At 28.8% G+C, this 19,601-nt stretch overlaps 1 protein-coding gene across 1 annotated transcript; it reads right to left on the bottom strand.

Moving 5' to 3' along the window:
• Positions 1-697: 697 nt before the first annotated feature.
• Positions 698-19,519, bottom strand: LOC119685280. Its single transcript, XM_038099519.1, has 11 exons — positions 19,336-19,519; positions 11,763-12,549; positions 7,045-8,129; positions 5,366-5,544; positions 4,923-5,269; positions 4,683-4,844; positions 4,427-4,615; positions 3,651-3,780; positions 3,480-3,578; positions 3,269-3,419; positions 698-948 (listed from the first exon to the last, which is right to left on the bottom strand). The coding sequence occupies exons 2-11, from the start codon at positions 12,131-12,133 to the stop codon at positions 821-823; spliced, it is 2,841 nt and encodes a 946-aa protein (XP_037955447.1). The 5' UTR covers positions 12,134-12,549; positions 19,336-19,519; the 3' UTR covers positions 698-820.
• Positions 19,520-19,601: the final 82 nt, after the last annotated feature.

Raw genomic sequence — 19,601 nt, 5'->3', positions numbered from 1 at the left:
TTTGTATTTGTGTGTTTTGCAAAATTTTCGAATTTATTTTAACTATGAAATCACGTGGTGGTACAAGATACGAAGTGAATTGTTAAGTTTAAATGTTTAAATACTTTTCATATTATACTTAAATAATAACAATAATTTTTAATTTTATACACATTTACATAAAACATTAGAATGTTTATGATTAGAACTGCCTCTCAACCGGAAAGCTACTGCATAAAATATATATGCCACAGTTCAACATAAATATGTACCGATTTTTGGTTTCTGTTTCTAGAATTTTGATTCAGTTTTATCCTTAAAGATATCTATTTAAAGTCTGAATAAATGATTTGCATATTGAATATAAATAAAGTCCAGTAACGAGTACAACTCATTAAACATATTTTTAAATTCAAACTTGATAATTTAATAACAAATAGTATTTTAATAAATTTTTATAAAATTCATAGTAAAAAATAATTTAACAATAAATTGCACATATCTATATTTTTAAAAAATATGGATTAAATTGAGATAAAGCAGGTATATAAAAAAGTGTTATTAATTTTATTAATAATAATTAATAATAATAATTTAATTAAATGCTTAAAATAAAATAATTACATATATTTTACTTAGTTGATGATCTCTATGTTCATTCTAACAAAAATGTATGGAAGGAAAATTAAAACTTTAATTTACAAAAGTATTTGGCAGTATAAATTAGTTTACAGAACGTTAATTAATATAACTCGGCCTTATTAATTTTGTTAATAATATATAAAGAAAATATTATCCAAACAATGTACAGAGAACTAAATCAAAAATAATACAACAATTGTTAATAACTTATAGATAGAGATCCCATTTGACCAATACATCGTCCTTCCTCATCAAAGGTAGCTAATGTGAGTCGAGATAATTTATTGCACAGTACACCATTTCCATTATTTTGTATAGGATTGGGTTCTAGATATTTAAAAAGACAAAATTTGAATTATTTATAAATTTAAAAAATAGAATTTATATAAAATTTTATTAGCTGAGTTTTGCTGAAAATTTTTTTAGTATTGATATTTAATTATTTATTAATATAATAAAAATAAAATATTTTAAATTTGCTAACACAAATATTTATAATAATAAAAGGGTTATTTTATAATAAATGTTAAATAAATAAATGTTTAATATAGTATAGCAATATAATAAATTTTTAAAAACTGGCAATATATATAAAAAAGTAAGAGTTCCTACATCGGAGAAACAATCCATACTTAGGGCTACATTATGTGGGCGATAAAGGATCTTCAAACACCAGACTTGTCAATTTCAATGCTTCAAATTTTTTAGCACACATTAAAAGCAAAAACAAATGTGATGATGAACGATCATTTAAACACCTGCATAAATTGATCCTAAGTCTAGATTGATACTCCGATTTAGGAGCTTCGTTTGTATTGGTAACTGTTAACATGCAGAACTTTTGATAGATTAGCAAAAGTTGTGAAGGAAAACTCTCAAATAAGGATAAGGCATAAGTTTTTTTAGAAAAATCATGTTTAAAACAAAAAGAATATTTTAGTCAGAAAGACCCTGTATTATCATGTGGTATAATTCAAAAAAGATTTACTCTATTTCGTTTCGTCGTTCAGATGAGCACCAAAGATGCTTAGCGACTAGGGCGCCTTAAAGATATAACAACTGCGTATATAGTTGATAATATCTATGATCTAGTAATGGAAGATCAAACACATTCAAATTTAGAACAATATTCTCGAAAGAACTTTTATTAAAATAAAAGGAGCACTTCTGATATCAAGTAATCTTTGCAATTATAACAGCATAGAAAGAGTTCCAGTATTGATTTTTAAATGTGGATAAGACATAGATACCATATATCACTGCCAGAGATGAAAAGTTACCTTTTTTGCTGGGTATTATTAATTGGCGCAAACGATTATTCCACTTTTAATATGAAAGGGATGGTTTGTTAATTTTTAGATGCAGTGAGACAAAGCTACATGCATACCAGTAATAAGGTATTACTTTTCTAGCTGGGTATTCAAAATTGACATAATAAATTATACCAATTTTAACAGTCACCATTTAGATGATGATTTTTGTTAGCAGGCCTTATAGTGACAACTGTCACATCATAGATAATTTTTAAAACTTCCTTCAAATTTTGGGATTGTCTTATTATCTTTTAAATTTGCTCCTAACAGTAGCTTACCATCATTTATTTAGTTTGGTAAATATCAAAAGGAAATGTAAGTGGAAAAAGTAATAAGAAGAAACGCTTATTCAATTTTTGTAAGAAATTAACAAAACCACGTACATATAGAATCACCCGAAATGCGAAATATTGTTTCTATCATTCTTGTCCTGACCCATAGTATGTGAAGTAGGTACAAAGAAAATATAACTAAGGTGTATTTGACCCTATCTTATATTTTATTTCTATATTGTTAATATTCGGAAGCAGAATTTTAACAGTATTTTAAAAATTTTATATTATTAGGTGATATAAAGGACATTTTGAGAAAGTGTAAACACTTTGAACCATTTGAACTTTTCGCCAATGATCGCTACTTTATACTCCGAAAACAAAAAAGCAGTCGAAAGCAGTAAACTTCTTCTGAAAAATGTATTCTAAAAAACTAGAAGGAACATATCTTGTGTGTTTTGTGTGTCTTGGAGTTATAAATAACTATACGATACTTTTGAACCGCTTAGAAGGATAAACTCCGTTTCCGGTTTGGTTTAATTGGTTTAATATTTCTGGTTTAATATTTTAATATTATCTAGAAAATCAAAAAGTTGGAAATATCGAAAATAATACTGATTCTCACCGAACAATGGGCTGTACGATGACATAGAGGTAGGCTGGGCCTGCTCTATCGAAACTTATATAAATCGTGTGCGCCGGCATTCGAAGAAGTGAGACCAAAAGTTATGTCATTGTTCAAGCTGACCCAGATACAGGTTTAAGTTTATAAGCCACAATTCTTTAATTCACTGAACAACATATACACTATAAAAATAGTGGATACTTGCATTTATCATGCGTGTAAAATTTAAACAATTTTTTTTTGGGTTATTTGAAGTGGGCTCGATCTTACTCCTAGATTATCTAACTACCTATCTAACATGTATCATGTAGATAAAGTTAATCCTTTAATAATGCGGGTATTGAATTCTCCTTGAAATTGGTTTACTCATTATTTATTAACATGTGACTTAGTTCTTATATTGTTTAACTTAAAATTTAAAAAATAATATGTTATACCTTCGTGGAATTGTTCAGATCCATTGCCGTCCTGTTTACGTTTTCTCATTTGTTCAGCAAAATGGGATATTAAGGCATCAATCATAGCAGCTTGTCTTGAAAATACTTGCATAAGTTTTGAGACTTGTATTCCATTTTCCACAGCATCAAACTAAAATAATTTTTATTTTAATAAAATACTATCATAAATATATAAAAATGCTCCTTTTACCTGCAAAAATATACAAGTCATACATTCGGGATCATCCGTTGAACTGGGTTTTGCGAAATCCCACGATAAGTCTTCAAAACGAAGTCCAAGCAGCAATGTCTACAAATATATTTTTCATGATATAATATAAATATTTTATTTTCGAATATACAGAGGAAATATTGGACTTACGCATTCGATTGGATCTATTATGAATACTCCACGCTCGTTCACGGCAATAATCACTTCAACATCTTTGTGATTTACTAAACTCATAAGACCACGCACTGGTTGCTCCACTTGTCCATAAAAGAATGCAGCACTAATAATAAATTAGAATTAATATAAGTTTATGAAAGTATAAAATGGAATAATAATTGCAGTTATAAAAAACAAAAATGTTAATAAATAAATAATATTAAATTTAATTTGTTTTTTAAATACATATATTTATTCTCTCTCTCCCTCTCTCTCTCTCTCTGTCTCTCTCTCTCTTTTTCTCTCTCTACATAAAGTAGAGCTAATACCTATATAGTCAACAAAACAAATTAAGAATTCGCAGTGTTCGAATAGAAATGAAAAGACAACAATAAAAATGTTAGATATTTTTTGAAGTTTAGCTCATCAAGTACTCATCATCAGTGGTCTTAAAAAATATTCAAATTTTTTAATTAGTTTATAGTCCGTATAGAATTTGTTTGGACTGCAAGTACCAAGCTTAAAACTCGTGCCAGACGAGACCAGTTTGGTCAGTCAAACTTAAGTAAATTAACTAAAATTTTTGTTGTTGTGTTTTCATTTCTATTCAAACCCTTCTTAATTTTATATAGTTTTGTTTCGTCATAAGACACGTCACTTTCAATAAAGAAAACTAACATAAACCAATTAAGAATTTTTCTATAAAAAGTTATAATTATAACTCATATAATTATTTACACAAATAATGAATATTGAAAATATTTATTTACCCATAAAATGGAAGCGCCCAGCAAAATTCTAAATATTTTCTCATTAATTTTCTCGTTGTGGCTGTCTGTGGTACCCTCTTGAATTGTTCAAGAAGTTTCACTTCAGCTGAATTCTTCCGACTGACTGGCAACCACGACCAGTTAGAACTTTTGGCAACATGTTGTGGTAAGAACCTTGATTGGTTTTCTCTACAATTTTTAAATTATAGAAAAATAAATATATATTTTAAATAAAATTAAACAACTTTATTCGTACCTAAAAAAACTGATTGTATGTGTATGCGAATTGTAAGGACCTAATTCTATACGCGCTTGAATACCACCTAACATTAATGAATGCACTGGTTCCATAATGTAACGACCGGTCAACACGTTGTGTTTCGCTTCTTCGTACAAAAGTTCTAATATCCTATGGTCTCTGAAATAAAATATAAAAAGTTTGTTAATATCTTTCCAGATTCACATATATAATAAAAAAAACATGTATATAACTTACTTTATTTTCTCTTCATCACGTTTCGAAAAGAAAACATTTCGTTTTAACATTATCATGGGCTCATCGAATTTTTTCTGAACCGGATTGCCATGACTAAATTTATCCAGTAAACTAGGCCACGCTACACGAACCACAAAAGGCCGATGATGGGATTTTAATTGGATTTCTAATAGCGCACTAGTCATCCATAAACCAAAAATACTTTGAGCCAGTAATTTGTTAGCTATTCCTAATTCTTCACAGCCCAGAGCAGCTGCCAGCATCACTTGTGTCGGACACTGAGCTGTTCCTTCGATCTCCATATGTACAGCAACTCGAGACATTAAATACACGCACGTGGGTATCACCTACGAATAAATAAATGATTTTTATTGTTATTTTTTTTTTTGGATAAAATAATATGGTATATAATATTAATTAAATTATTTTATTGTTTCACATACATTTTGCAGAGGCCTTGGTATCGACGATGACGCCGATTTAGCACCATTTAAGTAACTGGTATTGGTTGATGATGATGTTGAACTAAAATTGTTGTTTGGTATTCGAGATGTGGGATGTGATTGCACATCGGAAGCGTTGGTGCATTTCTGCTGATGTGGTATGAAATTTGTACTTACACCTGCAAAGAATGGTTCTTTAAGTAAAATAGAATAACACAATTTTCAGTTACGCACTTGTGTTTAAAAAAATATTAAATATTCTTAAATTATTCCAAGAGTCCTAAAATTACTACTTCTACTCAGATCTTACTCATATATATATACTCATATATTTAAGGATAGTTAAGGAATGTAATTGTATTTTTGAGAAAGATGAAATATCTCACTTTATAAATTAAGAGGAAAAATTTAGAAATTATTATTATGGAGTTACTTCTTGGCCTAGACTACCATGTAAATAAGATGTGACAGAATATTGCCCCTATCTGGATTCAGTGTCTAAGATGGATTTGCAGAAGCGAAAGTACATGACTGTATTTAGAGATAGTTATCAACAAATCACCCTGCTATATCTTACCGACCTACCTAAAAGAGCTGTCATACTGCAAAGTTAGGGACTTGGCCACGTTTATAGACTTGTGACTTATAAGGTTGATTCACTTTTCCTTAAAAGGGGGTGTCGTACCTTTCCACGTTTTTCGTACGGTAACATTGCATTGCAATCGTCCATTGTTTGAGCTCACGTAGGCTTTAGGCACAAGCCTATCATCTCTCCTAACCTAACGCTGCTATTTGATACATTACTTTAGTGGGCACCCTATCAGAAATTCATGTAATGAATACTCTGCATAGGGTACAAAGAATAGCTCTTTTTTTGTATCCACCAAGTAACGCACTGAAAATTAATCTGCACACGGTGGAACTGTTACGAAAGTAAACAGCTGTACCGTCGGCTTTGAGATTACTAAACTAGTGTTCTGTTGTGAAGAGTTAGGTACTATTATATACACAAATAAACAAATGTGTCACTTAAAGAACCTCAAAAAACTGCATCAACTCAAAAAATCGTCCCAAAATTACAAGATATAACAAGACAAGATTTAGTAAATTCTAGTAACTCTAAACATCTTAACATACAATTACCAGTATTTTATATCATGTTTCGAAAAGTTCGAGGTGACCTTGTCCAGGAGCCGGTGTTCAATAATATATAATATACATAGTATTTATTTTTTCGTAAGCTGTGTCAAGAAAAAAATCACCGCCATTTAAAAGTTGACATCTGTTTTTTCTTGTTTATATCTCAACACTTAGATTTAGATTTTTTCTTGTTTGACTGAACTATATTTGAGATACTTGAGAATTTCTTGGACAAGAGTTTTTTTTGACGTAAACTTTACTTTGACATCCCTAACGTTGGAAAATATTAAATATTAAACCCTTAAATAAAATAGGAGACTGTTCTAGGAAACACCCATTAAAAGCTAAATTATGATTTTAGGAAATTGTTCCAGGAAACACCCATTATAAGCTAAACTATGATTGAATCAGATGTAAGCCAAGCATATATACTATAATCCAATCTATCTCTTTCAGATAGTTAATATTTGGTAATAATTGAATATACCTATATCGGAAACTAAAAAAATTTGATAGAACTTTTAAAATTTTAAACTTACCAGCTGAACTGTCAAGACCTGTAACTGTATTTATGCTACCACTATTTAGAACATTATCATTTGAAACATTGCCATCATCGGTAACAACTCCAATTGCTCCATTTGACGCTCCACTAACTGCTGTTCCACCACCAGATGCAGAACAACCACTACTTGTGGGTAGAGCAGTACCAGCTGCAATCGCGCCATCATTTTCATTACGCACTTCACTTACTATACTTGAGACGCTCGATGATGAAGCGAACGTATTGCCAACAGCAGTTTGGATCTGTGCTGTGGTCACTACGCGATGAACCGTATACATCATTGGCGGACCAGGCAATGTCATGGTGCCTAGTGACACTGACGATGGCGGTAACAATTGTTCACAATTTCCATTACTACCAATATAACTAGTTTGTGTTGAGGCAGCTGCAACCACACGTCCATTATTGCTTGCTACTAAACTGCAATTAAGCGCTTCATCTATGGGATCTGTTGTAGTGCTCGGACTACAGATCAATTGATGTTGATGCTGATGCTGATGCTGATGTTGATGCTGATGCTGTTGCATATGATGTGAATGCGAATGTTGAATGTTATGTGGCTGTTGTTGTTGTTGTTGTTGCTGATGTTGTAACTGTTGAAGTTGTTGCTGCGTATGTGGCGTCGGTTGAATTTGATATTGCTGTAGCTGCTGTTGTTGTTGTTGTTGCTGCTGTTGCTGTTGGTGTTGTTGTTGCTGTTGTTGTTGATTTTGCTGTTGTTGATGCTGTTGATGATGGTGGGACTGTGAATGGTGATGATGTGCTATTGTTGTTTGACTTTGCTGTTGATGATGTTGCTGCTGTTGTTGGTGATGTTGTTGTTGCTGTTGTTGCTGTTGGTGATGTTGTTGTTGCTGTTGCTGTTGCTGTTGATGATGCAGTTGTTGCTGTTGCTGTTGGTGATGTGTATGTTGTTGTTGCTGTAATTGTTGTGAATTTTGTAAATGCATAGAAGGCGAAGGTGAAGATGTATTTAAGCGAGCTGTCCCCGCACTTCCACCTAAACCATAATAGTCGTCGCGACATCTGTAGTCTGTTGTATTATAATACAAACGTGATCTATAATAAAAAAATTAAAGTGAATTATATTATGAAGTAGCGTTTTTAATAAAAATTATTAAATATTATTTAATAAAATAAAATAAAGACCTAAATTATGATTTAAAAAATAAATCAATTAAACAATTTTGATTTCGTTTTCATGAGTCCTTCTACTATACCATAGAACTATGACACGTTTTAATGGAATTATATTAATTAAATACGTATAAAATAATAAAATTTGCATAATTTTTCCTAATATTTTAAAACAAACTTTGTGGATTTATCCACTGTGAACAGAAGCAAATGAGTTAGCGTTAATTATGACGTTTCACTTGTTACCAAGTAACGAGGATTTATGTCACTCGTCACGTTGCACACAAACATGAGGCTTTTCGAAAAGGGAAAACGTTGCACTGAAGTTGACAGAGTTGCTAACCACATATGAGCCCTAACTGCATTATGAAGTTTGCATAAAATAATATTTGTTAATTTATCGTAACATATTTCTAAATACATTTATCAAGATAATAACATGGCAAACTTTACTTAAATCCACTAACCATTGCCTTTTTTTCCTACAATTTAACGGTGTGCAATGCCAAAATGAAAATCATATTTTCATATAAAAAGTACAAATAGATTTCATTTTTTATAGCAGAAAATGTTTCTGAAGGTTGCCTCTAAAATGACAGAAAATTCGTACTTCTCCGTACTTCTCCCTGCAGTTTTCAGCGTTTCCATTTCCGTTCAACTCTCGGGATGAGATAAATATTGCAAGCAAAATTAAATGCTTGCAACGAAATGTGAACGTTGACCTAGAAACCTAATAAGCATTCCACATTATTTCTTACGCATTTTACTAGATTTAACTTCAAACTCAAACTTTCAAATGCATCAAAAAATCAGTTGTTTATGATGCAAAGCTGAATTCTTTTAAATGCGATGTATTTGGAATATATTTCCACAATTATGCGAGCGCAGAAGGCTCTACATAATGGCTGGGGGGAGAAGGGCGGTTCATAATACTTTTTAAGTGCTTGAAAGTTTAATACATATAAGCAAAAATTTTAATCATTTTATACGAATGATATATCGTATAGTATATCGCATTAATAATAAGAAGAAACAATGAGAAATTAATTCTTCAAAATCTTTCGTCATTTAAAAGAACATAACGAAGAAAATTTTATATATTTAAATCCTCTTCTATAAACACGACAAAACCATCAATTTTAAGTTTGAGAGTTCGGTATAACTTGAAGAGCATTTCTTCTTTCGATTTTGCAATATTTTAGCTCACTATGGAACGAGTCCACGAGTCAAGAACGAGTACTTTGACAGCCAGGCTGCTATTAAAGCTCTGTCTTCTTATACTTTCAAGTCAAAACAGGACCTCGAGGTTACGAGTTTCTACAGTTACTTGCAGTTCGGAATAACGCAAGTCTTTTTGGGTTCCGTGTCACAGAAGAGTTTTGGGAAATGAACAAGGTGTTGAGTTAGCTGGAATTGCAGCAAAAACTGCTTTCACATGCCTTCACCCTTTTGTGGGTTAAACTGGGTCAGTACAAAACAAATAATCAAGGAGAGGGAGATTAGTTTGCGGCTAGTGAAGATTTGCGGCTGGGAAGATTTTCCAGAACTTAAGCAAAGCAATGCACTAATCAAACCGTACTCCTACAAAAACATTCAAAATTCTCAAAAGGTAATTGATAGCTGCTAACGGGGTTCATTATAAGTTTTTATGATCTAAAACACCACCTACATAAACTACGATTATCTGCTAATAATGCCGACTATGCCTACAAGATAAGGAAACAACTATGCATATTCTTTTTATCTGTCCAGCTTTTACAATGCACAGAAAAAACTTATTTCATATGGAATTTCTGTCACCGGAATAGATTAAGAACTCTTCTCCAGATTTATATCAGGACTTTATTCATAAAATTTTAAGGGGCTTTGTGAAATTAAAAGTGTATTTGGTATTATTTATACTCTTCTGGCCGCACTACCGGCTCTTGAGCTATTTTACGACAATAGTTTTAATAATAAATAATAAGAAAAACGAGTCAAATATGTACATTTCATAATTGAAGAGTTCGTCCTTTTTATAACGGAATTCACCTCACAATCGTGAAATAGAAAAAAATGTAAGATTAAACTTTTTTGCTATAAGTCACTCATTCGACTTATATAGTTTGTAATTAGTTCTGATAAAGTGGAAAAATTCAACCTATTTAAATTAAAAACCTTCGGAACCATGTTAACTATAAACGTAAGTGTAACGGCAAGCATATTTTTTATTTTAAGATTATTAAAATAAAAACACCACTATTAACTAACTTTGGACAAAAGTCGACGTCTAAAATCAAAGAAAATATTGAAAAAGTAGAGACTACTATGCTCCATAATCTATATTTAAACTTACAGAGAGAAAGTCATGACCTTAGTATCCCTAAAGTTCTACTGGTTTTGAATTTTAGATTTTGGAAAGACTTTAAATCAGTACAAAAGTCTGGTATATAAAACAACAATTTTGCTCAAATTCACTCGCAAAGTCAAAAACACAATGAATACAATGGATCGAACATTGCCTTTACTATATCTAAACCAGTCTAACTATTTTGAACTCCACTCTAATGTAGATATTTCGTCGAATAAAAGTAGTGGAAGAATATACCGGACGTAGTCTGTGGATATTGCTTAGAAGAATGGAAAAAAACGAGGTGTCTATTTTGAAAATAACAGATGAGTATGTATAATGATGAGAAAAGAAAATAAAGAATGACTGACTGTAATATTACGAGGATGACGATGATGATTAGTTATACAACAGAATATTGAGATGGATATAATGAAACAGGTTTAAATATAATACTCAATAGATTATATTTTGCTACAAATCTCTCAAATACTAGCGAAGTAGGAAGTTCAAATCAATTAGTTGATTGACTTTTAAAAGTCGTCTTGATTATTGGCATTTATGAATATCTCAGAAGAGGAAGATATAGATAATAAAGAGGAAGATATTGGACATAGTTTCATTTTTGCTTTACTGAAAAGGAAAAGTTAATAGTCACCACAACTGCTAATGTTACACAAAACCACATAAAAAAAAAAAATAAATCAAATCTACTAATTCGAAAAGGGTTATTGGAGAAGAAACATTTTAAAAGCCTTAGAAGACTATTTAAGAAAAATGCAAACAAAAATTATGTGAAGATGATCTTTGATGAATATAAGGATATTCATATATAATTCATAGTCAATATATAAGGATGAAGATATACAGATTTACCTGAATATAAAATATACTTAACGTGTGCATTTTTATTAATTTAAAACTAGAAACTTAGGTTTCACATAAATATAAAAATAAATTTAGGTATAGTAAATCTTCCGAAACAACGAAGAGTTTCGAATTGAAGCACCGTAATTGAAACTCCATACTTTACTTTAGTGATAGAGTCTTGCTAGCCGGATAAATTATAATTATAAATTGTAATAACTGAACACGATTATGATTATAATACAAATATGTGTAAGAATAATTACTTAAAAATATACTCGTAAATAATAAAAGCACAACATGGGAATCAAATGGTATTTAATATTTCAAATACTAAATTAGAATAATATTTCACTTACTGATATTCCTGTGGTGTCAACTTCCTTCGCTGATACTGCAATGTGCCCACTGGCACAGGCATTACGTTAATATAATTTCCGGTCCCACTTGAATTACTGCTGCAGTACCCACTCGTACTGCTCGCGCTACCACCAAAACCAGTTGCAGCATTGGTCCCTCTCTGATTAAGCAGGGATTTACTGTTGGCATTTCTTGCAAGCAATTCTTTACAACTAAAACCAGAAGACGAATGACTAGAGCCGCAAGCACCGATATATTCCTGGTTAGAATTACCGCCGCAACCAATTGACGACGATGTCGCTGAAGAAATCGATGATGTTGATGCTGTTGACTGCGCTGCATTGCGACAATAAAATTTATTTGGATCCATTTCCTATTTACCACTCTCTTCATTTAAAATTATTTTTTGTTCACCATCTTTTACGGTGTCCAAGAAGGTCTATTGACTCAATCAAGATATATTACCGTCCGTCCTGTCCTTTTTTCTTATATGAAACCGGTGTTTTACCACTGCTCTCTCACTGGTAAGTCAGACGCATATCACCAATGCTCTCTTTCATCAAAGTCTTTCACTTTTCCTTTTTAATTATTTTATCTATCCTTGTTTATTGCCTCATTGTGTTCCTGATACATGACCGAATGTATTAAAATTGGTTTTCAGTGTATTTAAGTTTTATGTTTATTGTTAAATCATATTTAATTGTTTATATGATTTATTTGCTCTTTAATAGGCACAATGTTCTTTTTCGCTTCATTTTGGCAGTTTCAAGAACACATTTGAATTATCTATGAAAAAAATGTATATATGTTTATTATTATAACCTAATTTTAGAATTATTTCAATATATAATTTAATATGAATTGAAGTTAATCATATTAGCCCATTTATAATTATATATCATTAATTTTATTTTTAGAATTTATACTTATAATAATTTTTATTTAAAATATATTGTATGTTTAAGTACATATCATTATAATTGGATGTGAAAAAAGCTCTGTAGAATTTCCAAAAAATCCCTGTTGTAGTATTTGCTGCGTGACCCTATGCCCCACTAGGGAAAACGGTCACTAAGAAGAAATAGTATTTCCTGTGTTCTAAAGCTGCAGTTCTTACTATTTTCAAGTGCCATTTTCAACTTATATTTATATATATAACTCGGTAATAGTGTAAATTAATAATAATAATAGGGTAAATTAGTCAGATATTGGAAGGTCACCTGCGATAACAAAGATTGTCTAGCGGAGTGTTCAGCATTCTTCTTTCAATAATTACGCAGTCAGTGTCAGTGCCCATCACTGGCTACGAGAAGTTTCGGGAATCTTATTCCCGCATTCAAGTTCTATTCTTATTTATTATACACTTATTCAAGAGGAAACTGGTTTTGGGGGTTTTGGACATCTGAAAGGTGTGTCTTAAGATATAGCCCATGAACAGTGGATCATTTGTAATAGCCATTATTTGTATTCGAGTGAGCTTTGGTGCACAAAACTGTCTGTGAACATATGATAATAATACTTGAAATTTAGGATATAAGACATTAAATAACCACAACAACCTATTTTGAATTTTTTTCAACATATTTATATCAAAACATAATATAATTGATATAAAAGATAATATACAATAATTAAAAATATTATTTCGCCTTTTGAATTTCCTACGGAATAACCTTTTAAATTAGTTACCAGCTAATGATAATTACCAGTTAGGTGGTCAAACGTTTTAAGGATGTATGGCCTACATGCTATACTTCCAGCCATGTGATAAAATTTGGGGTTGGAATGCTTTCTGTTCATTGGAGTACATTTTAGGCTACATTTTTTGTTATTATCGAAGTTTAAGGTTATCTTAAAGCAAATAATATATTGATTGAAAAAATTTTATGCTACTAGAGCAGCTATGGATTTAAATATAATATTTAACAATATCGTAATAGAATGGATATCAATTGCTAAGATTCTTACTCTAATCTGAACTAATGTTGCACTTGGATAGTAGACAATCAGTTCTAAAATATATCACAAAATGTATTATGCTCAATATAGGGGCTCATTAATCTTTATATACTAGTGTGCTTGCTAACATTATACATACTTATGTATAAGATATATAAACCTTATAACCAGAGGCGAGGCGTCGAATGGTTCAGAGTGTTCACTGAACACCTTAACAAAGCTTTCTTTTTAGATTTTTTTTTATTAGGTAAATAATCTCGCTATATTGCTACTTAACATTTTTTATAATAGCTTTTCCAAACAGATTAACATAAACACAAAACGTAGAATACAAACAAAATCACACATATGTTAGATACACCCAACATTGCTTATAATTAATAAAAGAGAAAACACATTCCTCTTGAAATATACTAAGGTGCAGAATAAAAACTGCACCGCGTTGCTTACAAAGCATGCAAATGAAATAACATTCACATTGGGACTATGTTCAATATTGAATACACAACACAAAACATACAAACAAATATATGTACGTAAAATAATCTTAACTCTTAAATTAATGCGTGCAAGCAGTTCAGTAAAAAAAGTGCACTTCCAATGTTATGCAAAGTAAATACAAAAGAGAGAAGAAATGATTGAGCGGAAATCGCTTTACATTTGACGAGAGGATCATTCCACTAAACTGAACCAAAAGTTTATACAAAGCGTGCAAATACAATCAAAGTCACGGTTGCTGTTTTATATGGGGAAATGGTTCAGTATAAAAACTGAACCGGGCATTGTAAATACAAAGTAAAAGAGTAAATGAATGCATTAGAGTTTCTTACTCTTATATAGAGGTTGGAAATAAATCAAAACAAAGTCATTATTGCAATTTTATACTAACAAATGGTAAAAGTAAAGAAAGAGATTAAAGAAATTTGAAGTGAAAAATAATATTTAGAAATGGATAAATGTGTGATTAAAGATTTGATTCAAATATCTTTTTTTAAACGATCTTCTGAAAAAGTGGTTTTAATTCATAAAATGAATAGACCAACTCCAGATATGAAGAATTTGATACCTGTTGTAAAAATGTCAAAATCTATGGTAAGTCGTCGTTTTCCTACAGCTACAGCTTTATGGTAAATAAAAACCAGTGGATCACAGGCTACGAACATTTAAATGAATTGTTTTATTAGTCTTGTACGTTATTTGCTTGTGGAAAGGACAAAACTTAGAAGTAGGGGGAATACGTTATAGTTGGAATTCTGTTTTGATTAAATTGTGAACACCTTGCCAAAAAGCTGACGCCTCGCTACTGCTTATAACATATACTATACTTATAATTATCGTAAATGGCATATTCCTTTTTCTGAAGGCAGTTGAACTAAATATTGCTTATAGCTAATCTGAGTGTTGATTTTTCATATCACAGCCTAGAAACCACACCGGGTCTTAAGTTTTACTTGCCGATAAACATCTGATCTGAAATAACTCTACATTTGAATTTTTATATTAGAAAAATAAAAGATTGATTTGTGATAGTGAAGAATTGTCAATAGTGCTGACGAGGTTCCAAGAAGTCTACTATCAAAAATATGTAAACGATTTAATTTTTCAGTTGGTCCTTCAAAACATTACAAAAGTCTTACAAACATAAGTGCAATACATATTTTAAATAGTGTAGATCAATCCTACAACAAGTATACTATCCCAAAAGTTATTTAAAACTCGAAATATGTCACTCCAAATACGACAATTTTCCTAGTTCTCTAACATATAAAAGCCATATGTTTCTAAATGAGGATAAAAAAACACTGTGGATGAACTTAATACTAATAAATGTTAAAAAAATAAAAAATATTTAAAAAATATTTGACCAGATGAAAAATAAATCTTTTTTTTCATTTTTTAATAGAAAAAAATAAAATTTTAATTAAGAACTAAAAAAAATATTTTAAATTTCTTATCTAGTAAATGGAATTAATTGCTGGATTAATCGTTTCAATGTTATTCAACATTTCAATCAAGTGTGGGTAGATGCGAAATACATATAATCCATGCGTAACCCCTTCATTAATATTAGTACACTGTTTCAATATTTAACATATTAATAGTATTTTGATTAATATATAATTAATATATAAATTCGTTTAAAAGGATTTATTGTAAAACCAATAATTTTTTCAATGTTAACAAAATACGAAATAAAAATTAGGCGACTGTTTTGCCTAATAAATAATTGAACTGAATCATTACTGGTCATTACTTGAAAGAGAATAGAGGAAGGCGAATTAAAATATATAAATTATTCTTGAAAGGACAAAATTTTCTATTCCCATAAAAAAGTTCTGCAAAAACTAATAACAGAAATTCTATTCACCTAGAAAACCACAATCACACTCTTTAATGCATACTTTTTTTATTAATTTATAATTTATAATAATAATGTGTTTTACAGTGTAACATATTATTTTTTGTAAAAAAATATTTATATTTATTTATTGTATTTAAAAAAAAAATTATATATTCCACCATCAATATTTTATAACAATATAATTCCTACAATTAATTTATAAAAAAAACTTAATATTTTTTTTTATTTTATAGAAAATAAAATAGAAAGCCTTCATAATTAATAAGAATAATAATATATCATAGTGCAATATATTATTTTTAATAAAAAAAAACTTATTTTTATTTATTTTGTTTTATTAGAAATAATATATACTACCAAGAACCTTTATAATTAATAATAATAATATATTTTAAAGTGCAAAATATAGAAATAAATATATATATTGTTTTATTTATTAAAATAAAAAAAATGTTCTTTAATTTTATTTTATAAATAATAATATATTTGATAGTGTAATATATTATTTTTTATAAAAAAAAAACGTTTTTTCTTTATTTTATTTTCGGAAAATAATAGGTATATTCTACCAATAAGCTTTATAATAATAATAATAATAATATATTTCATAATGCAATATATTATTTTTAATAAAAAAGCTTTTAATTTTATTTATTTTATTTAACAAAAAAAGTATATTTTATAGAAAATAATATATACCAAAAGCCTTTCTAATTAATAATAGTATATTTCGTAGTATAGTATATTATTTTTAATAAAAAAATTGTGTTTTATTTTATTTTATAAATAATTTATTCTACCAAAAGCCATTTATGGTGCAACATATTATTTTTTATAAAGAAAAAGTTTTATTTTTATTTAATTTATTTTATAGAAAATAATATATATTGCTAACAACATTTATAATTAATAATAATATATTTTATATTATAATATATCATATTTTATAAAAAAAATTGTTTAATTTATTTAATATATTTTTTAAAAAATAATATATACTACCAACAGCCTTCATAATTCATAAAAATAATAATAATAATAATAATGATAATATTTTTCATAGTGCAATATATTATTTTATATAAAAAAATTTTCTTATTTTAATTTATAAATAATAATTTATCTACCAAGAGCCTTTATAGTGTAATACATTATTTTTTATAAAAAGAATTGTTAAATTTATTTATTTATTTTAACAGCCTTTATTATTGATAATAATAATATTTTTCATATTATTTTTTAAAACAAAAAATTGTCTTTTTCTTTATTTTATTTTTGAAAAATAATATATGCTACCAGCAGCCTTCATAATTCATAATAATAATAATAATATTATTTTTGATAGTATAATAATTTTTTATAAAAAAAATTTTGCTTTATTTTACTTTAATAATAATAATATATTTTACCAAGAGTCTTTATAGTGCAATACATTATTTTTTATATTTATAATATTTTATTTTTATTTATTTTATTTTATAAAAAATAATATATACTACCAACAACCTTTATAATTGATAATAATAATAATAATATTTTTCATAGTATAATAATTTTTTATAAAAAAATTTTGCTTTATTTTACTTTAATAATAATAATATATTTTACCAAGAGCCTTTATAGTGCAACACATTATTTTTTATATTATAATATTTTATTTTAATTTATTTTATTTTATAAAAAATAATATATACTACCAACAACCTTTATAATTGATAATAATAATAATAATCTTTTTCATAGTACAATAATTTTTTATAAAAAAAATTTTGCTTTATTTTCTTTTAAAAATAATAGTATATTTTACCAAGAGCCTTTATTGTGAAATACATTATTTTTTATTTTTATAATATTTTATTTTAATTTATTTTATTTTATAAAAAATAATATACTACCAACAGCCTTTCTAATTAGAATCTTAAGCTTATTTATTTTAAATAATGTTTATATTTTGATATCTGGATGTATCTTGTGTGACATTGTTGTGACATATTAGTGTGTGTATATATCCACATATCCATATGTGTCACACACTTTCAACTCTATTGTAAATAAAAAAAAATATTTAAACTTTGTGCGATATCTCAGAGGTGTGTGTAGATTTTGATTTTCTCTAGAATTTCTAAAATAGCGTTACGGTCTGCAGGCAGTGGAAATGTACTCCGCGTGCATTATTAAGTGAAAACCGAGAACCGCAGAACCTGAATTAAAAAATGTGCGTGTTTAGCTGTTGCCAGCGCATTTGTGGGTGGAGGGCAGTCAATATATATAAAATGGTTTAAGAGGCTTTCCCGCTACCCTACCAAAGTATTTATGTACATTTTCTTATGGTAACAGAAGCGCACACACACACGCACACACACTACTTTCAAACACAAACAAATGCACGAGCTTAAGTTGCTCAATGATTTATTTTTATTTTTGTTTAGTTGCCACCTGATTTAGAGTTTAAATCAAAATGCAGTCAGAAGCTTTAGTTTTTGAAGGGTTAAATATTTTTAATTGGAGAGTTTTTTCTAACTTCAATATTTGCAGCACTCATATTTGAAACATAGAATCGATTTATCTTAAGCAGAGGATGGCAACAGTTCTCACACACTAATTTTGCAATCCAATACTTTTGCACTGAAATAATACTTTGCTTTCGATACTTTTCGTTTGTAGTTTTGTAATTGAAGTGACACTGTAACACTGAACCTTAACATTTATAATATTGATATAGCACACATGGCTGTGAGTTCTTCAGCTTTTTATCTTAACTATTAACTATTTAAATGAGATTATTTAAATCCTTTTGTGTCAACTTCACACGCATTTAATGTGCAGTCACGATTTATTGGCCTTGTACACTTTTCTTCACTGTATTCCATCTTTCATTTTCTCTTTTCGATTTTTCATTTACTTCTTTATATATCCCAAGATATATTGTAATATGGCAGAAAATATTTTTGCATATTCATTCCTTTTCACATACCCTTTTATTTATATTTTATTCATAATTGTTATTAGGAAATTCCTCCAAAATATATCCATATAATTCTAATCAATACACATATTTACTTATGGGCCTCCCCCAAAAATTGGGTGGGACAACATCACGAACATAACTTCCGTTCCATCTAGAGATCCTTCTAACAACAAAACAAAAAGCCAGCTTTATGTGAAAAAATTATTAAACAACTTTGGGGCTTTCGAATTAAAGTATAGAATTTTTTCATAAGAAAATACACAATTTTTACAATTTTATATACCAAATAAATTTTTGTTTGAATACATTTTCACCACATCAATTCACAGCAACGAAATAACCGAACGTTCATCCAAGAAAATTCTTTGCACTTCGCTGCCGTCGTCCTCGTCACCCGTTCTTATTTTATATTTTCTAATAGAATTTCATCCGTTTATTTATTAAAAATGTACCCGTTTACCGTTACAATACTAACTTAACCGTTACTTTAAAATAGATTTTTCAGTATTTATTTTACAATAGTATTGTTTATTTAAAAGCAAAAGCAAC

Source organism: Teleopsis dalmanni, chromosome 2, assembly GCF_002237135.1.
Source record: "Teleopsis dalmanni isolate 2A chromosome 2, ASM223713v2, whole genome shotgun sequence".
Taxonomy (NCBI): domain Eukaryota; kingdom Metazoa; phylum Arthropoda; class Insecta; order Diptera; family Diopsidae; genus Teleopsis; species Teleopsis dalmanni.
Note: the sequence above shows the minus strand (reverse complement) of the source record. Positions and strands in the feature narration are given on the sequence as shown.